Source organism: Delphinus delphis, chromosome 7 (genome assembly GCF_949987515.2).
Source record: "Delphinus delphis chromosome 7, mDelDel1.2, whole genome shotgun sequence".
In the NCBI taxonomy this organism is placed as follows: Eukaryota; Metazoa; Chordata; class Mammalia; order Artiodactyla; family Delphinidae; genus Delphinus; species Delphinus delphis.
Window position 1 is genome coordinate 94,019,303 of NC_082689.1, and position 21,935 is coordinate 94,041,237.

At 39.8% G+C, this 21,935-nt stretch overlaps 1 protein-coding gene across 1 annotated transcript in view; it reads left to right on the forward strand.

Moving 5' to 3' along the window:
• The first annotated feature begins 1,205 nt into the window (after positions 1 to 1,205).
• Positions 1,206 to 21,935, forward strand: part of MAP3K19 (mitogen-activated protein kinase kinase kinase 19) — a 36,834-nt gene continuing 16,104 nt past the window's right edge. The window contains 3 exon segments of the mRNA XM_060015720.1: positions 1,206 to 1,224; positions 4,187 to 4,305; positions 11,296 to 11,392. Of these exon segments, the coding sequence (XP_059871703.1) occupies positions 1,206 to 1,224; positions 4,187 to 4,305; positions 11,296 to 11,392 (235 nt within the window).

Sequence of the window (21,935 nt, forward strand, 5' to 3'; positions counted from 1 at the left end):
AATTTCAAAGTGAGATGCTAGGCCATTCTACTATTTTGAATGATAAAAGAGCTAGCTGTTAGCATTAGGAAAAAGAAATATCAAGACTAAGCAATTAACTAAACCATTGGAAAGAAAAAAAACAATCAAGTCAGCTATGTGGCGGTGATAAGACAACAGTTAATCAAGATTTTTTTAGGGCTTCCCTGGTGGTGCTGGGGTTGAGAATCTGCCTGCCAATGCAGGGGACACGGGTTTGAGCCCTGGTCTGGGAAGATCCCACATGCCGCGGAGCAACTCAGCCCGTGAGCCACAACTACTGAGCCTGCGCGTCTGGAGCCTGTGCTCTGCAACAAGAGAGGCCGTGATAGTGAGAGGCCTGTGCACCGCGATGAGGAGTGGCCCTGCTTGCCACAACTAGAGAAAGCTCTCGCACAGAAACGAAGACCCAACAAAGCCAAAAATATTTAAATAAATAAAAATTAAAAAAAAATTTTTTTATCTTTCCTTGATTTAGGCATTATTAAAGAATTATGAAACTTCTTGTCCAAAGTTGGAAATTTTCTGCCTTAGAAGGTTTTTAGAATGGGAGAGGCATAAGATATACAGCATATTCTTCTCATTTAAAAATCTTGAAAATTTCAGCTTCCCTTGTGGCACAGTGGTTGGGAGTCTGCCTGCCAGTGCAGGGGACATGGGTTCGAGCCCTGGTCCGGGAGGATCCCACGTGCTGCGGAGCAACTGGGCCCGTGTGCCACAGCTGCTGACCCTGTGCTCTGGAGCCCGAGAGCCACAACTACTGAGACCCACGCGCCTAGAGCCTGTGCTCTGCAACAGCTGAAGCCACTGCAATGAGGGGCCCGGACACCGCAATGAGGAGTGGCCCCTGCTCCCTGCAACTAGAGTAAGCCCGTGTGCAGCAACAAAGACCCAATGCAGCCAAAAATAAATAAAATAAAATAAATTTATTTTTAAAAAATCTTGAAAATTTGTCACTCTCTCTCATACATTTTGAAGTCATTATTTTTATCCCCAAACTATATAAAATTACTTTTATTTATTTGATGTCAATCGTTTTCTTTTTCAATAGATTGAACTAAATAATCTTTGATGTTGATTCTATTCTTCCTAGAGATCCTAAACTCTGTGATTTTAGTGGAAAATCAGCAATACATTATGTGTCACAAATAGGAAGTTTCAGGAAACAGCAGTTATTGGACATTCTAATGAATTCTATGCCAAAACCAGATAAATATTTCTATTCTACTTTCAAAATTCTCTAACTACAAAAGCCCTATTAGAAATCTTTCTTTTTCTACATGGACGTGATGGATCCGTTTAAAGAAATCAAACTAAATGTGTATATATGTATAAATGAATCACGTTGCTGTACAGTAGAAATTAACACAACATTGTAAATCAATGATACTTCAATAAAATTTTTAAAAAAGAAATCAAGTGAACAACTATTTATTGAGCAGGGACTTTGTACAAGACCCAAAACTAGATACTCTGAGGCAGACGAAGAAGTCTAAGACATGGTCCAAACTTCTGAAAGTGTTCAGTACAGTCAGGGACACATCATGTAAGTCAGAGGAGAAAGAGCTTGTTGTAAACTTGAAAGGGGAAGGACTTACAGTGGTTCTCATATGCTGGATAAGATAGGAAGGAAGAGAAGAAGAGAGAAGGTGTGATATAGGCAGGGAGAAAGAGTCTGAGCAGGACAAAATAACCAGCCACAGAGAAAAGTGTAATAGAAAAAATGCCACTGAACCACATGTGACTGTGAAAGCTGCTTGACTTTATTGTTTGATTGGCTTTTTTTGGAAGCTTCTTGGCAGGGAACAAGGTTATCCCCAGGGAGGTTTCATGGAAGAGGTGAGACTCAATCTGGTCCTTAAAAAATGATGAGATTTGATTTTGTGGAGCAGAGGCATCATGCTGTAAGTGAGCATGGCTTATCCCAGGAGCAAATGGGAGACTAGAACCAACAGTTCATGTCAGGAAAAAGGAATACAGAAGATTAGATACATAAAGAAACTGGGTCCAGGGACTTCCCCGGTGGCACAGTGGTTAAGAATCCGCCTGCCAATGCAGGGGACACGGGTTCGAGCCCTGGTCCAGGAAGATCCCACACGTCACGGAGCAACTAAGCCCATGCGCCACAACTACTGAGCCTGTGCTCTATAGCCCACGAGCCGCAACTACGGAAGTCTGCATGCCTAGAGCCTGTGCTCCGCAACAAGAGAAGCCACCGCAATGAGAAGTCCGCGGGCCATAATGAAGAGAAGAGTAGCCCCCGCTCACCGCAACTAGAGAAAACCTGCACGCAGCAATGAAGACCTACAGCAGCCAAAAATAAATAAATAAAATAAATAAATTTATTAGGAAAAAAAAGTAAGAAACTGGGTCCATTGAGGACTCATTAAATGTCAGCCTGAAGGACATTTTTTTCCCAATAAAATAGAGTCACTAAAGAATTTTAAGCCAGGTAATGATGAAAGCCATGTTTTAGGAAACTTAACCTGTCATTGTGTTGGATGAATTTGAAGGAAGAGACTCATACCAGGAAAGCTCTCTTAAGAAACTACAGAAGTACCTGTGTGCGGTTATAAGAACCAGGAGAAGAGTCTTTGGTCATGGTGTGTAGTGGTCCTGAGAAGTGCTGGGTATGGTGAGTCTAAGAGATTGTGAAAGAATTCACAGAATTTAGTACTGTAACATTGATAGAGGAGACACAGAGACGAGGGTTGAGGGAGTTGAGTTAAACATGATTCCAAAGTTTCAGCCCTAGGAAGTGGGGAGATAGAAATACAATCAACAAGATAGGAGAACACTTTGGTTTTGTGAGGATGTTGAAGGTAATGAGTTGTAAAACACTACATTTGATGGAAACTTAGGATGTTCAAAGTAGCAATTTTCTGTAGGACAGGGCTTGTAGGAATGGATGGGTTGGTATGTTCTTTTGGGAGTTCTCTACAAGGAGATTGTGAGGACCTGAGAGTAGGTAAGATCACTAAAGTACTGATGATGGTAAGAAAATTGCAGGGGCTGAACGGAGGAGGTGCGCCCACAGTTAGAGAGAGCTGTGCACATAGAGACTCAGGGGAATGAGAAAAGGAGAATTGGGAGAGAGTTACAAGAAGGAAGGAGTGGGAAACAACGTTAAATTGGAAAAGAGGTTACAAAGCAGATGTGATAAGGAAGTGAGAGTTTCAATGGCAGGATAGAGGCAGAAGACAGGTTGCAAAGAGTAAAGAAAGAAGATATGGTGAAGAAATGGAGGATATGAGTATAGATCACTCGTTCAAATTTGTTTCAGTTATTAGGATAAATGGAAGAACAATTGCAAGAGGAAGTTTTCATGGACAAGCCTGTGCTTATTTGAAGAAGTCAGGATAGCAGGAGAGGGATGAATATGAGAGCAATGTCCCCCAAGAACTAACTGGAAATTCACTGTTTGGTGTTTAGAACTCTATCAGTTTAATGTGGCTTCAAGTGCTGGACAGGAAGTGTGCTCGAAACTTTGGCCCCCTTTTAAAAATAAACAGACAAAACCCCATTCATTCTGTGGACTTTTTTTTTTTAAATTAAGGACAATTTTTATTTCCTTCCTTTTTTTTGTTATTACATTAAAATAAATTTTAAATGTTTAATAATTGTCATAATCTTAATAACACATAAACATTTTCCATGTTTTCTTTTGATTTTTGTCCATTTACATGCATATTTTTCACATATTTATATCTTTAATCTATTTTCTATGTTATCTTCTATATTTCCACTTAATATTAATGACAAACATTTTTGTATGTTTTTACCTTACCATCCATCACCTTCCTGTCTGTATGATAATAATTTCTCTTTCCTTATTTTTCTTTTTTTTTTAACATCTTTATTGGCGTATAATTGCTTTACAATGGTGTGTTAGTTTCTGCTTTATAACAAAGTGAATCAGTTATACATATACATATGTTCCCATATCTCTTCCCTCTTGCATCCCCCTCCTTCCCACCCTCCCTATCCCACCCCTCTAGGTGGACTCTTGTTGTGAAAATTGTGGCCCTGAAGCTTCATCAGGATCCCAGTCCACTATTTCAAGATAATCTTAGACAAAATGGAACTGATTTTAGAACCTAGAGCTAGATCTTGCTGTGAAACTGCTGGAGATGCATCTCATCAAAACACATTATTATGTTTCTTTTGGCAGAAAGACATGCTGAATCATTGCTTGACATTTGTCATGATACAAACTCTTCTCCAACTGATATGATGACAGTCACTAAAAACCAAAATATAATCTTGCAAAGCATCAGCAGCAGGGAGGTAAGAAACTCTCTTTAAAAAAACAAAGTAACAGAAAAATGGATAAGCTACTCCATCTACACTTAACTGTATTTACATCTACTTCATTTGTGTTGCTTGAATATTTATAACAATCATATATTACAATTATAGATTTAAATGTGATTATAAAGAAACTTAAAGTACAATTAATGACAGTCTATCATGAGTTTAATCTCAGGGCAGTAATGAGTTAGTCAACTCTGAGTCTCAAGCACTGTGTGTGTGTGTGTGTGTGTGTGTGTGTGTTTGTGTGTATGGAATGCCACAGAATATTACTGCAGTTGAATCCATACTAAATAGTAAAGTGTAGCTTGTCTTTATGTATGTTAATGTGGAAAAGGAGAAAATCATTATTCTGATCATGTCAAATCCATCACAGGGTACGACAAAGGAGGTACCTCCTCTTGGCCCTGGTCATCACCCCCTGCCCATGATGAATGACTCCATAAAGTATAGTAGCGGTAGTGGTAACAAACATCGTGCCCATGGAAAATTATGGAATGATTCCCAAGAGGTACAGTAAACTGGTAAAGTGGTTATGTAAAGGAACAGAATTGGAGAAAAACTTTAAAAGGTATACTCATGTGTACCTTTTGAATTTTTATAAAAATTAACATAGCCCAAACTGTTAAAAATATTACTACTCTATGGGAATTCCCTGGCCGTCCAGTGGTTAGGATTCGGTGCTTTCACTGTGGGGACCTGGATTCGATCCCAACCAAAAAAAGAGAAATTCCTACCCTATATTTTATTGGTAATAAAGAATATGACCACAAAATTGTCTATTTCTAAAAGGTAATGAGGTATGTACTATAATATGTATAAACAATACGAAGAGTTTTGGAGATGGTGGAGTAAGATCTTTCAGTCCCTTTCTCCTTCCAAAAACCATCCCCAAATAACAAGAAGACAAAAAACAAAAATTTGAGTAAAAAATTAGTTTGAGGGCTTCCCTGGTGGCACAGTGGTTGAGAGTCCACCTGCTGATGTAGGGGACACGGATTCGTGCCCCGGTCCGGCAAGATTCCACGTGCCGCGCGTGCGCGGAGAGGCTGGGCCCGTGAGCCATGGCCACTGAGCCTGCGCGTCTGGAGGCTGTGCTCCGCAACACGAGAGGCCACAACAGTGAGAGGCCCGCGTACCAGAAAAAAAAAAAATTAGTTTGAAATAAGTATAGATTCACAAGAACTTGTAAAAATAGTACAGAGAGGTGCTAACCTTCACAAGCTACCACCAATTGGAATTATCATCATAACTATAGCTGATTGTCAAAACTAGGAAACTGATATTGACACAATACAAGGAACTAGACTACAGACCTTACTTGGATTTCACTAGTCTTTGAATGCATTCCTTTTTCTTCTTCTGTTTTCGTGTGCCTGTGTGTACAGTTCTATGGCATTTTATCCCCTGTATTATCATGATCAAGATACAAAACTGGTCTGTCTCCACAAAGGAACGCGCTCTTACTCCTCTCTTTACTGCCACATCCTCCCTGCTAACTCCTGGCAACCACTGATCTATTCTCCAACTGTATAATTTTGTAATTTCACAAAGGTCATATAAATGAAATTATCATACATGTGAACTTTTAAGATTGCTTTTTCAACTCAGCGTAATGCTCTTGAGATAGAGCCAATCTGTTGTGTGTACCAATAGTTTTTCTATTGCTAAGTAGTATTCTACTACAATTATATTTTGTTTCACAGTTTTTTAGCCATTCACTTGTTGAAAGACATTTGGGTTGTCTCTAGTTTGGGGCTATTACAAATAAAGCTACTATGAACATTCATGTATAAATTTTTGCGTGACTTATGTTTTCATTTCTCTAGGATACATGCCCAGGAGTCCAATTAGTGGGTCATTTGGTAAATGTATGTTTAGTTTTTTTAAAAACTGCCAAACAATTTTCCAGAGTGGCTCTACCATTTTATATTCCCACCAGCAATAAATGAGAGGTCCAGTTTCTCTACACCCTTGCCAGCATTTGGTACTATCAGTATTTTCTATTTTAACCATTTTAAAAAATTTAAACCAAAATAAGTATATGGTGTTATCTCATTGTGGTTTTAATTTGCATTTCCCTAATTACCAATGTTGAACATTTAAAAAAAATTTATTTGCGGGCTTCCCTGGTGGCGCAGTGGTTGAGAGTCCGCCTGCCGATGCAGGGTACACAGGTTCATGCCCCGGTCCGGGAAGATCCCTACATGCCGCGGAGCGGCTAGGCCCGTGAGCCATGGCCGCTGAGCCTGCGCGTCCGGAGCCTGTGCTCCGCAACGGGAGAGGCCACAACAGCGAGAGGCCCGCGTACCGCAAAAAAAAATAATAATAAAAAAAATAATAAAAAAAAATTTATTTGCCATCAGCATAAATTGTTCAAATATTTTGTCCATTTTCTGATTGAATTGTTTGTTTTCTTATCGTTGGGTTTAGAGTATTCTTTATATATTCTGAATGATGTGTGAGTCGCAGATATTTTCTGCTAGCCAATAAGAAAAACTTGGAGGTTTTATCACCTTTTTTTTTTTTTTTGCGGTACGCGGGCCTCTCACTGTTGTGGCCTCTCCCGTTGCGGAGCACAGGCTCCGGACGCGCAGGCTCAGCGGCCATGGCTCACAGGCCCAGCTGCTCTGTGGCATGTGGGATCTTCCCGGACCGGGGCACGAACCCGTGTCCCCTGCATCGGCAGGCGGACTCTCAACCACTGCGCCACCAGGGAAGCACTTTTTCACCTTTTTCACAATTCCTTTATCAAACAGAAGTTTTTAATTTTGATGAAAACCAATGTACCCACTTTTTCCTTTACTGGTCTTGATTTTTACATCTAAGAAGTCTTTTACTTGATCCGGGTCCTGGTTACATGAGTGTGTTCAGTTTATAAACATTTACTAGTCTATACACTTATGATATGTGCACTTTTCTGAATGTATGCTATACTTAAAAATAAATTAAAGGGAAGGGGTATGCCTTCAAATATCTGAGAAAAAATATGGTTTTCAACCTCGAATTTTATATCCAGACAAACTATAAGTCAAGTATTAGGGTTGAATAAAAACATTTTTCAGACACACAGATGCTCAAACATTTTACATTTCATACACCTTTTAAGGAAGCTACTATGTGCTCTGTTAAATTAACGAAATAAGATAAAAATGGAGGGGAAAATTGGATCCATGATTCAGGGGATCTGAAACCTAACACAAGAGAGGAGGGTATCCTTGGTATAAAGCAGAAAGCAAGTCCCAGGGCTTCAGCCACGTATGAAGTCTAGAGAACAAAGAGCTCTGATCCTTGGGGGATGGGAGGAGTGAGGGAGAACAGGATAATGGAGATTTCCAGGAAGAAGATGGAACTGATATATTATCTGATATATTTAACCAAGTGAAAAGACCACAGGATGTTTGGAAGATTTGAGTTAAAAAATATAAGAAAAGGAATTAAATATTAAATTAAATTGTGAATGAAATAAAAATAGGGGTTTTGGGTTTTGTGCAGGAAGTTATTCAGGAAAGTATAAACATACTACACTACGATTGCACTACTACAGTGCAATACATACAGCATAGTACAATACTCAAATAATCATAATTTGAACTTTGCCTATTGATTTAACAAGAAAAAGAGGGTGAATTTACTGGGAAGATAGAGGCAAAGTATAAGAATATTAAATTGTCAACTGCAATAATAAGAAGCCAGTAGGTAATATATCACTTTAGTGACAGCAGGATAAGTACATTATCTAGAGATATGGAAGAAAATACCAAAAGAAACACTTAAAAGGCTGGAACTGGCTGCCTCTGAGGGAAAGAGTGGGGAAGGTAACTGATGACCTTTTTTGTTATAAGTTTTTGTTTTTAACCATTATTTGACTTTTAAAAAATGTATAAGTTAGATAACAATGAAAACGAATTAAAAATTAAAATACAGAAATGGTTAAATCCCAACTCCTCTGGGGCAGGGGATGGGATGAGGTAGAATGGAAACATTTCTTTTTAATACTATTTGAATATTTTACTATTGTGCATTTGTAACTTTTCTAAAGAGGTTAGCCTGCTTCTCACCAAAGTTGCTTTAGTACAGTGGTTGTCAAAAGGGGGTGATTTTACCCCTCAGGAGGCACTTAGCAAGGCTTAGAGACATTTTTGGTGTCACAACCGGGGCAGAAGCGCTGCTGGCATCCAGTGGGTACAGGTCAGGGATGCTGCTAACATCCTACAGTGCGCAGGGCAGCCTTTCCACAGCAAAGAATCACCCAGCCCCAAATGTCAGTAGCAGCGAGGCTTAGAAACCTTGCTGTGTAGTAGGCTTTGTCACAACATTGAAGGTTGTATTGTTTTTGATTACTGATATTACATAGTAATTGGAACAAAATACCTAGAGACCAATCTTTAAAATGTGTGTCATGCATCAGAAATTGATAAATAAAAACTCATTTACTTTTCTTTTTTTTGTGGTATAGTTAGGAACTTTCTTTCTTAAAAAGACTAAAAATCCTTTCATATTAGTATATTTTTTCGTGCAAAACATTTTCTGAACTTTCACTCTATATTTTCCTTATTATGGTTGAAATAACTGAACTCATTTCTGAAGGAGAAATAGACTCTCACTATTGAATTTGCCTCTTCTTCTCAGTGCTTTCTCTAGTGCTTAAATTGCAAAACCCAAGGTCACTCTTCACTTCTTTCCTTTGAATGAAAGCTTGCTTTTCTTTTGGGTTGTCTGTAATAGGTTTTTATAGTTTACAAATATAAGCAGCTGCCTTGCTTATAGGATTGCTCCTGAGAGGCTCTTTATACCCTCTCCCCATCTCTTTTCATCTAAGGAGAATCGTCTTTCTAAATTTAATTACGTATGATTTCTATGCCTCTTTTCTGTGTGGTTGGCATTCTGTTGTTTACAGATTAGAATGCTATGGCCTCTATCTAGTCTGTTGTCACCTCCTGCATCACTGTCAATGGTTTATGAACTCCATTTATGTTTGGGATGTGCTATTCTAACATTTTCTCTCCTTCACTCACAACTGAGTGTCATTATTTTAATTTTCCTCCTTGTAGCACCCAAGCACTCCTTAAAGTCATTCATATTTAGTATTCTAAAAGAAATTAGAAAATTCTGAGCTGTTTCTACTTTTGTCTTCATTTCCATGATAACCTTCAAAGTAGACATTATTCCCTACATCCTTTTTGTTTGTGATACTTATGGTTTTTCAGTTTATTCTATGGAAGAAATTTTTGTCAGGAGATTGTAGGCATCACACATCTTTTATTTTATCTTTTCCTGTGCAAAACCTATAAATCAGGTTTGAGTATTCTTTCTTTTAATTTTGCTCACTGTTATTGATTCCTTTCTTTCTGGTTCTTGTTGAGACTCTGTTTCAAGTTTTTTATGGTAACAAGAAAGCAGAGTGGTTAAGACCTCTGTAACCAGACTACAGAGTCTGGGTGTGAATCCTGGCTCTACCATAGGCTAGCTATGTGACCTTGGGTAAGTTACTTAACATCTCTGGACCTCACGTACAAAAGAGAATAATAGTTCCTACCTCTAGAGTTGTTGTGAGGATTAAATTAGTTAATATGTGAAAGGTGCAGCAGTGTCTGGCACTTTATGTGTAAATGCTAGTCGTCATTATGGGTTTTGTAGGTAGGTGTGCCCACACTCTGTGTCTTCCAACTTTTCTTAAAGGACCAGCTAATGAATGAACTAAGCAGTTGAGAGGGGTGGGATAGGGAGGGTGGGAGGGAGGCTCAAGAGGGAGGGGATATATGTATACATATAACCTATTCACTTTGGTGCACAGCAGAAATTAACACATTATAAACCAATTATACTCTAATAAAGATTAAAAAAATAGAAAAAAATTCAATAAAGACTTTAAAAATGGTCCACATCAAAAAAAATCTTAAAAATCATGTACTGCTAAGTTATTACAATTGAACACCTAAAATATTTTCATGGCAGTATAAATGCAGGGTTTTATTTTTATTTTTTTCTGTGATAATTAAAATGAACAGAGCAAAAAGAAAAGATTCGCAAGCTCTCTTGGGAATTAATGAATGAAATATCAGATGATGTTTGGTGATAAAGGCTACCTGCTTGTCCAACAGGCATCTGCATTTAGGGCAAAGACTTTTTATCCAACAGTCTCCTTAAGTAGACGGTTCAACCAGATCACAGAAGCCAGAGAGCCACTTGTAACATCCAGGTTGTGACGGGACATCTTAACTACTACTTGCATCTATCACTGTTCTAGACATTAAAAAGGACAAAATCACCAGCAACAACTTCTAATGAAGGAAACTGTCAACAACAATGAATTCTAATAGAAAACATTTCTTCTTTAGAGAGTTAGGAGTACTTTTTATAAATCAAGCTGTTTCTCAACCATGTTTTTCAGCATAATGATTATTTTCTAGAGGGTAAAAGGAAAGCTTTAGAGGTTGCATACCACGATTAGATCAAAAAGCTGTCATAGTGAAAACTTTAATCAGCTTTGCTGCCTCCTTTCAGTCTAAGGTTATATCTGCAGCTTCCATATGGGGCAGGGATTTCTACCCTCATCATTTACAAATGATGCCCCAGGGAGGCATTATGGAAAAGATCATGTTCCTTTGGGGTTGTTCACGGACTGTGGCCAAAGGATTCTTTCCAGTTACCCACCCAGATGGAATTTGGGGCAGTTTAACAGCCTGGACACGGACATGATAAAGTATAAAATATTGGATTTCTCTGTGTCTCAGTGATTTCAGCTTTGATCTTCATTTTTGATTATGCAGTTAATCACGTCCGTGTCTGTCTGAGCCTGGTGCTCTGGAGGCGAATAGTTTCCCATTTTTTTAGTCCTAAATGCTTTATCCGATTTAAAAGGAATCCACAGTGTGAAACTCTAGCCTAGAAAAAAAATCAACATTCACTCTGCCAACCAAGTACGACATTGAACAACTGAGTTTCTATTTTATGATATTTCAGGAGTTTGACCAAGATGATGTCTGCACTCATTCCATATTGATTAGTGAAAAAGGAGATCCAAGTGGTGATGGACTAGACTGGCAACCCATGACAGAAGGTATCTGTCTTCTGTCCTTGATATGGTTACAAAGATAACATGGATTATTTGGATTTCCCCCCTAATTTTGGTAGTCCTCAGTGCAGGAACATTGAAATCACAGATAAGCGCAAAGAAAAAGAAAAATCACTTATAATCCTATCCTTTGGTCCATACCTGAATCAGTGAGTCTTGTCAGTCTGCCCAGCCAAAATGGGCATCCCTCTTCTGTCTCTCCTCTTTGTTCTACCCGACTCCAGCTCAGCCTACTGTCCTCATCTCCTATCTTTTCTGTCTAATAACATCTTTTTCCTCATTTCTTTCCTCTCAGAATCTTCCATCAGCTCCAGGGATCTGTTCTCTTCCAGGACCAAGCATTTCTCCACTATCTGTCATCCCAGAGCTCCTCCCTTGAGGGGGAGTTGCGGGCCTGAACAAAGAACTAAAGCCCCAAGTTGCACTCTTGTATTCTAGGAGGTCATAAGTCTGGAATTTTCCAGAACAATGCCCATTCCAAATATGTCATCCTGTCCTACCCATAAGTGTCCTTGCATTGAACAGATCACAAAGTATTTGCAGATTCTCACTTCAAAAAATAGTCATCACAGAGATCACATTTGTCTGTCATCTATTCGCCTATAAACTTTTTTTTAAAAATAAATTTATTTGTTTATTTTTGGCTGCATTGAGTCTTCGTTGCTATGTGCAGACTTTCTCTAGTTGCGGCGAGCGGGGACTACTCTTCTTTGCGGTGCGTGGGCTTCTCACTGCAGTGGCTTCTCTTGTTGTGGAGCACAGGCTCTAGGCGCACAGGCTTCAGTAGTTGTGGCACGTGGGCTAAGTAGTTGTGGCTTGCGGGCTCTAGAGCGCAGGCTCAGTAGTTGCGGCACGGGCTTAACTGCTCCACGGCATGTGGGATCTTCCTGGACCAGGGCTCGAACCCGTGTCCCCTGCATTGGCAGGCAGATTCTTAACCACTGTGCCACCAGGGAAGTCCCCCTACAAACTTCTTAAATGAAATGTTTATTTGAACTGCTCCAATCTCTCTCTGATAATTTTCCTATTTGTATTTCTAACACTCCAGGGAAGCTGCTCTCTGGATGTCTTTCTTCTCATCCCTGTCAGCCACCCTGAATGCCACAGTGCTGTCCTAGCTGCTGTCTCCTTTGGCCCCTTATGTGATGCTGCCCTCTTCTGGGGAGTCTTCAGTCTTTCTCAAACTCACTCGGTATCTCCTCTCCCCTGGCGGAGGGCGGGGAATAATTTAATAACATTTGAAATGATTAACTCCATGAACCCTGAAAGACCTAATTAAAATAAACAAGTTCTGATCCCCTTCCAAACAGTCTATGTGATCTGCCTTTGACTTTCAAAGGTTTCAAAGCTGAGTTCTCAGAAGCCTGATTGTGTTTCCCATCATCTTCCAAGAGGTTAAAATAATGTGTTTATTCTGCTCCATTTGGAAGTGACTTGCCATTTGAGGTGCTTATAATTCTTTTAAAATCGATTTGTAAGATTTTAGGTTTTCATATAGGAACCATAACACTTATGCAGCATCTCGACTAGGCCCTTGTAGTTTTAAGCTTTCATAACTTGGGTTACACATTTGAAAGAAGCAATTATGTTTCTAAATTTTCCTCTCATAGTTGATAAGAGTCTTCACTAGAGCTAGTTACTCTTTTAAGTCACAAAGCCTGAAATAAAACTGTTTGGGGTATTATTGTGCATTGTATACATCTTAAATAGCAATACATCTCTTTAAATCCCATTTACATGTTTCTACCAATAACATATTCCAGGTTGTTAATGTTAAAGTGCTTGCACATGTTATGAAGACTTTATGCACATACCATGTGACTATTCTGTTGTAGATATGAACATTTTAACATTTTATTTATTTATTTTTGGCTGTGTTAGGTCTTCGTTGCTGCATGTGGGCTTTCCTTAGTTGCGGCGAACGGGGGCTACTCTTCATTGCGGTGCGCGGGCTTCTCATTGCGGTGGCTTCTCTTGTGGAGCACGGGCTCTAGGCACATGGGCTTCAATAGTTGTGGCGCACGGGCTTAGTTGCTCCGCGGCATGTAGGAGCTTCCTGGACCAGGGCTCGAACCCATGTCTCCTGCATTGGCAGGCAGATTCTTAACCACTGTGCCACCAGGGAACCTCTAGATATGCACGTTTAGTTTATATCTGTTCATTGTATTATTCTTTTAAAAGGGGAGCATCACTGACTAAAGTATGTATAAACTTTATATAATGTTTGGATAACTCCCCTGGTCTTTTTTTTTTTTTTTTTTTTGCGGTACGCGGGCCTCTCACCGCTGTGTCCTCTCCCGCTGCGGAGCACAGGCTCCGGACGCGCAGGCTCAGCGGCCATGGCTCACAGGCCCAGCCGCTCCTCGGCATGTGGGATCCTCCCGAACCGGGGCACGAACCCGTGTCCCCTGCATCGGCAGGCGGACTCTCAACCACGGCGCCAGCAGGGAAGCCCCTCCCCCTGGTCTTTTAACAACTAAGTATTCCTGCAGCATACATTTGCTTTATTATGGGCTTTTACAGATGGTAACTTGTAAAATAAAATCCCCTCGCAAAATCCCTCATCTTTTCCCTTAGTATAAAAATCTTGCATTCCTCAATCAGCTATTTTCCCAGAACATATCAGATGCAAACCTCATAGACTGGAAATTGAGCATGTAAAATTACCCTTTTCATGAGTGAATAAGAACCTATTTTCTGAAATTTCTGGGCTTAATTTATTTTTAATTGTGTATCATCAGAATTCTTAAGTGTAGATAACAGAATCTACTCTACTTGAGTGAAGAAGCAAGGAAGTTTTCAAAGATACTAGAAAGTTCACAGACCATTGAAAAACCAAAGGAGAAGAACAGACCCCAGGTTGGATTGTCAGAAAGAATTCTTGTAGCTACATCTCAAAACTGGCTACTGACCCCCAGGTCATGCTGCTTCATCCACACCCAGGAGCTGCTCCCACACTGACCTCAGAACCTCCCTCCTCTGTTGACACCCACATCAGCAAATGATGCCTGTGCCTTATCTTTTCTCATGTAACCCATGTGAATCCATGTCTCAAGTTAGCTTTCTGAACTCTAGTGGCAAAAAAGGCTGGAAAATGTAGTTTTAAAAAATTCTGTTGAAAATCATGATTTAGGAAACTATCAAAACATGGAGAGGTTATCAAAATGTTTTGAACCTCGATTCCCATCAATTTAAATAGAACAAGTGGAAAACACAGAAAAGTAAGACTTTTCTGGAGAAAATAATTTTTCTTCATTGAATGAATTAGGTTAGGCCAACTTTAAATTTTCATTTTAATGATTTAGCACTTACATTAACAAATTAATCATCATTTCCAAACTTTTATGAATGTCATTTGCACCTCTTCTGCAAGGAAATTATGTTTCTGGTTGTGTTTAAATGTTGCCTTTTAGTTTCTCTCCACTGTAACATTTTCTGGTGGGGTTAATTAATTAATTTTAAAGATTCTTTTGATGTGGACCATTTTTTTAAAGTCTTTATTGAATTTGTTACAATACTGCTTCTGTTTTATATTTTTTTGGGTTTTTGGCTGTGAGGCACGTGGGATCTTATCTTCTCGACCAGGAATCGAACCTGTACCCTCTGCACTGGAAGGTGAAGTCTTAACCACTGGACCACCAAGGAAGTCCCAGGGTTATTTTATTAATACATCCTCTTACTGGAAAGATTCACTCAGATGGGAGCAAGTGTTTTATTTTTACATGTTAACAGTGCATCCTCTTTCCTGGATCACTGGATATGTTTAGAGGCTCCCGTGACTACTCACAGTATTCAAAAGACAAAAAGAGAACAGACGTGTTCCAAGATGATTTCAGAGCCAGAATGTTGTATAATCTTTCCCCCTCCCCTCCGCCATTTAGGACCAAAATTTTTTTTTTCCATTTAGGAGCCATTAACTTTTCACAATGTCTAAAAAGGCAGGTATTTCTCATACTCGCTTATTGTATCTTCGCTCCTTGTTTTAAAATAAAAGAAGAAATCAACCAATTAACAGATTTTGAACACATTAAATTTGCTTAAAAATATTCTGGGTAAAAAAAAAATAACCTGGGTTTATTAGTCCTCAATGACTGTGAAAGTACAGTCATTCTTAAGAACGTGTTCACATGAATATACTGCCCAGTTTTCTAATTTCCACAGCAAAATACTAACTGTACCTAGCCTTTACTAGAACATCATTTTCACTGACAGTTTAGTTATTAGGAAAGTATGCTGTATGTTTTTCTTACTCCAACTTGTCAGCTAAATGTTTGCCCTCAAGGATGACTATAAAACTGGTATGAAAGACACCCATCTCCCTGTGCTATGTGGCTGCTTCCCACTAGCTATCTATTTTACATTTGGTAGTGTATATATGTCCATGCCACTCTCTCACTTTGTCCAGGCTTACCGTTCCCCCTCCCCGTGTCCTCAAGTCCATTCTCTAGTAGGTCTGCGTCTTTATTCCCATCTTGCCCCTAGGTTCTTCATGACCAGTTTTTAATTTTTGTTGTGTTTTGTTTTGTTTTTTAGATTCCATACATATGTGTTAGCGTACAGTATTTATTTTTCTCTTTCTGACTTACTTCACTCTGTATGACAGACTCTAGGTCCATCCACCTCACTACAAATAACTCAATTTCTTTTCTTTTTATGGCTGAGTAATATTCCATTGTATATATGTGCCACATCTTCTTTATCCATTCATCTGTTGATGGACACTTAAGTTGCTTCCATGTCCTGGCTATTGTAAATAGAGCTGCAATGAACATTGTGGTACATGACTCTTTTTGAATTATGGTTTTCTCAGGGTATATGCCCAGTAGTGGGATTGCTGGGTCATATGGTAGTTCTATTTGTAGTTTTGTAAGGAACCTCCATACTGTTCTCCACAGTGGCTGTAACAATTTACATTCCCACTAACAGTGCAAGAGTGTTCCCTTTTCTCCACACCCTCTCCAGCATTTATTGTTTCTAGATTTTTTCTGATGGACATTCTGACTGGTGTGAGATGATATCTCATTGTAGTTTTGATTTGCCTTTCTCTAATGATTAGTGATGTTGTGCATTCTTTCATGTGTTTGTCGGCAATCTGTATATCTTCTTTGGAGAAATGTCTATTTAGCTCTTCTGCCCATTTTTGGATTGGGTTGTTTGTTTTTTTGTTATTGAGCTGCATGAGCTGCTTGTAAATTTTGGAGATTAATCTTTTGTCAGTTGCTTCATTTGCAAATATTTTCTCCCATTCTGAGGATTGTCTTTTGGTCTTGTTTATGGTTTCCTTTGCTGTGCAAAAGCTTTGAAGTTTCATTAGGTCCCATTTGTTTATTCTTGTTTTTATTTCCATTTCTCTAGAAGGTGGGTCAAAAAGGATCTTGCTGTGATTTATGTCACAGAGTGTTCTGCCTATGTTTTCCTCTAAGAGTTTGATAGTGTCTGGCCTTACATTTAGCTCTTTAATCCATTTTGAGCTTATTTTTGTGTATGATGTTAGGGAGTGTTCTAATTTCATTCTTTTACTTGTAGCTGTCCAGTTTTCCCAGCACCACTTGCTGAAGAGGCTGTCTTTTCTCCATTGTATATTCTTGCCTCCTTTATCAAAGATAAGGTGACCGTATGTGCATGGGTTTATCTCTGGGCTTTCTATCCTTGTACACTGATCTATATTTCTGTTTTTGTGCCGGTACCATACTGTCTTGATTACTGTAGTTTTATAGTATAGTCTGAAGTCAGGGAGCCTGATTCCTCCAGTTCCGTTTTTCTTTCTCAAGATTGCTTTGGCTACAGGGTCTTTTGTGTTTCTATACAAATTGTGAAATTGTTTGTGCTAGTTCTGTGAAAAATGCCAGTGGTTGTTTGATAGGGATTGCAATGAATCTGTAGATTGCTTTGTGTAGTATAGTCATTTTCACAATGTTGATTCTTCCAATCCAAGAACATGGTATATCTCTCTGTCTACTTGTATCATCTTTAATTTCTTTCATCAGTGTCTTATAATTTATTTTCATGTTTTTGAATTTCTTTTAATTTTTCATATGTTCATTTCATATAGTCTTTCACTTTGATTACATATTACAAAAGTTTCAGCCCACAATGCAACGGAAAATTTTAAAAGCATTCTTCACCAAAGATAGTTTGAGAAGCACTGGGCCTTTGGAGAATGGTCAAAGGCCTTTGGTCAACACCTTTGGAGACGTACAAGGATGCACCCCCTACGTCTCCCCTTTGCCCCTCTGATTTCTCTGCTTGAGGAAACAGGGAATGGGAAAACTAAAGTGTGAGGGGCAGAGGGCATATGAGGTGGGGAACAACTCAGAGGACAGGGAGGTCTTGTGCTTTCAGGAATACAGCCATTCCACACAGCAGCACCGTTTGGAAGTAGTCCTCCAAACTTTCTAGTGATGTTGGGCTGGACTGAGAACTGGAGACCCAGAAGACATGGGGAATGACTTTTAAATCAAACTGTTTCTCCTGCCTTTTAGTCAGATAACCTCAGTGCATCAGGAATGGGTACCAGCACATTCTGTTTCACTTCCAATTAAATTGAGATGGTAGGCTCCAGGACAAATATGGTGACCAGGCAGCCTTTACTCCTGAAGAAAGAGGAACATTACCTGTAGCTCTGCAATGTGAACTTGGGCTTTTTTTTGCCAAGACCTTGCTTAGAACCGAACATCTCCAAGTCTGTAGCCAGAGAAGATGTTCCTCACTTTCTGAAGGGGCAGCCGAGAAAATCTGAAGGTGAGTTCATTTAATTACACAGTTATTCCTTTATTCTTTGGTCCATAAATATTTCTTTACTGATCTTTTTCTTCAGCGTTTGAAAATCTTTACAGGGAACTCATATTTGGTTTATTTTTATCTATGGGAGTTTGGGGGGCCTACACTGAGGATGCTTTCCTCCAAGATTTGAGTTAGCTGTTCTATCTAGCCCAAGACTTATTTACCAGATAGCACACTGGTGCCAGTGTTTCCCCTTAGGACGTTGCTCTCATTGATGTCTGCTTACCACTGTCCGAAACCAAGTGGCCTAAACCACCAGGGACAAACCTGTAGTCCAAAATTTTGCATTTATTGGCTTATTGCAATGAGAGATATCACACAGCAGAGGAAATGTGAAGCATTTCACCAAAAAAAGGGAAAAAAATAGAATTATTATTATAGGATTTGGGTGCAAGGGTAGAGCTCAAATGAAATTTAAATGACGCAGTGGTGTTTTAAAAAAATTTTTTAATTTTAAATTTATTGTGGTACAATGTACATCACATTAAATTTACTATTTTAACCATTTTTAAGTGTACGGTTTAGTGGAATTAAATACATTTACATTGTTGCACAACCATTGCCACTATGCATCCCCAGAACTTTTTCATCTTGCAAAACTGAAGATCTATACCCGTTCAACTTTAACTCTCCTTTCTACTTTCCCCCTGTACCCCTGGTAGCCACTGTTCTACTTTGTGTCTCTATGAATTTGACTATTCTATGTCCCTCATATAAGTGAAATCATACAACATTTGTCCTTTTCTGTCTGGCTGATTTCATTTAACATGATGTTGAAGCTGAGTTTCGATAGGCTGTGTATAAAAGTGTTAACATCAGGTCTGGACTGTGACGTAGACCCAGGGTCTTGTTCCTTGAAATCCAGAAATCTCACTCCCAGTTGTCTACAGCCTCTCTTCGGCCTCCTCTCTTGCCACTCTTCCTCAGCAGGCGCTAAACATAAGCATAACCAAACGCCTTCTGTTCCCAGAACAAATATGTGAATATTTGCACATGTTGTTTTTCTCTGCTGGAACATTAAGCCATCCTTCAGCTCTCCCCTTAGAAACCCCCTCCTATGGGAAGTCTTCCTGAATGTCCCCAAGACTGGGGGAGTCGCCAGGCCTTTGGACTCCCATAAGATCCTGACCTTGTCTGCAACATAACACCCATCATGCTGAATTGTAACTGTCTTTTTTTGTGCTGGTCTTCACCAGATGACAAAGGCAAAAACCATCGCACCTCTGCACACCTCGCTCCAGATCTGACACATAACTATTTTAAAATGTATATTGAATTAATAACAATGGCAGTCACCATTTATTGAGTGCCTATTACCGCAAGGCACAAATATTCACTGATATAGGTAATATTAGCATGATTGTTTTAGAAATGAGGAAAGTGAGCCTCAGAAGGTTACGTGAATGCCCAGGTCACATTAACTAAGGGGTTACAGAGGCTGGGTTCAAACCTGGACCCCCTGTCTTTGAAGCCAACGTGCTTAAGCACTATGTCATGTGTGTTCAGAGCTCACATCGCCCATTTGAGCCCCACTGTAGTTATGAGGGAAAAAAAGGAGAAACATTTAGTCTTGTGGTGGAGGTGAATTTAGAGAAAAGGGAGGGCAGTTGGTTCAGGTACAAACTGGAGGAAGGATGGATGGAGAGATTGAATTGGACATCATGGAAATATCCTCTTCTCCTGGCCAAACCACAGAAAGTCTTGAAGACATAATAAAAGTAGCACATTCAAACAAGAACAAACTGGGTTAGGTCGGTATTCTGTGATGGGATCTGCTCCATTGGTGTTACGATCTTGTCTGAAGAAGTCAGCTGGGTTTACCAGGCTGGTGTTTGTTCCCTTTTTAAAAATATTTTTGTTTAAATGCAATCTTAAATTTTAGACAATCAATATATATGTCGATTAAGAAAAATTCAGAAAAGACGGGTGAGCAAAAATAAAAGGAAATAAGAAGTACAAATACTGTTTCAAGATCGTTTCTTCTGGAATGTAATTCCACTTTTCTAAATAACATGTTTATAACTGCATTGCTTGATTGCTTAATTTAGGCATTATCTATTAGGGTTTAACAATTTTATATTACTCTGTACACACACAGGCAACCTTCGAAATCTTTGTGCTTTAAAAAACTTAATATTCAATATCTCCCTTATTATGACTAGGTAAAATACCATTCACAGCTGAGCCCCAGGGTGTGCTATGATTACATTGCTTTTCTTTTGAGACATTCTATTTATCCCGGCTTTAATACTCGCCTCATTTCACCATTTGCTTACTTTCTGTATATCTGTCACTAAGTCATCCCCATCCTGTCTGATGGACCTGTGAAACGCACCTCAATACAGCAACTGCACACCAGGTAATCCATTGGTTTCTTTTGTTTTCTAAGACGTTGCTCCTGGAATGCTCTGCCCTCCTGTTTCACTCTGTGTTACTTGGTCTTTGGACCTCCTGACCAGCTGTCTCTTTGGGAGTTCCTCACCATTATCCTGGAAATGCCCTTGGCTACCCTCTGTGTTGAACCCCTGTGTACTGGGTACACGGTTTCCTCTCTCTTGATTAATGCATTCGCTTTAGGAAGGTAAATTTTCCTGTAGCTTCCTGAAGAAGGTACATGAATGATATTAACGGTAGTTTATCATTGTCTCTATTTCCTCTGAGCTCTCTTCTTTCTTTCTGTTTTGTTCTGTGTACTTTCATTGTTAGAGGCTATTCCCATATATCAGTTGATCCTTGGCGATTATTTGTATTTAAGAGGGGGAGACTAAAAAGTGCCAGAGGCTCGAGAGGGCTTGTGGAGTGGACAGAGACCTGGTGGTTGGGTGATGGATTCCCCTAGTGTTAGGATGCGTAGGTAGGCTTTTCTCTCAGCTAGTTTGCCCGAGGGAAGGAGAATCCAAGCTCCTGCCTGTAGGTTATAAGGCTGGAGCTTCACATGTTAATGTGGAGGCTTTCATTTATCCTCACATTTTCAGTCCGGCACCCCTTTTCTGCTCTCAGCTGTACCTAGCTCCTTCGCATCTTTGTTTCAAGCTCTTCAGAGAATAAACTTCCAGCCAGGAATGGAGAAGAGCAACTCCTGACAAGTGGGGCAGGACACAGGACAGGGAATCTGGAACCAACTCCTTGTACAGAGTTTGAAGCAACCCCTTGTTTCAGACTCACCTGCAACCCCACCCTCAGAGGTACCTGGTATCTTTAATTCCTGCTCCTTTCTGGGGTTATTATTTCTTGTTGAGTTGTACCCTCTGCAGGCAGTGAGCAGAACAGAGAAAGCTGACTACTAAACTGGTTATTATTCATCCATACAGTTTTTTTAAAAAATAAATTTATTTATTTATGGTTGTGTTGGGTCTTCGTTGCTGCGTGCGGGCTGTCTCTAGTTGTGGTGAGCAGGGGCTACTCTTCGTTGCGGTGCACGGGCTTCTCCTTGCGGTGGCTTCTCTTGTTGCGGAGCATGGGCTCTAGGCGCACGGGCTTCAGTAGTTGTGGCACACGGGCTCAGTAGTTGTGGCTTGCGGGCTCCAAAGCGCTGGCTCAGTAGTCGTGGCACACAGGGTTAGCTGCTCCGCGGCATGTGGGATCTTCCCGGACCAGGGCTCGAACCCGTGTCCCCTGCATCGGCAGGCGGATTCTCAACCACTACGCCACCAAGGAAGTTCATCCATACAGTTTTCACCTTCCAAAATTTTGTTGATGTCGTGCATGTGTGGTTTTACCCTCTAGGTTTTTGCTGTTCTTTTTC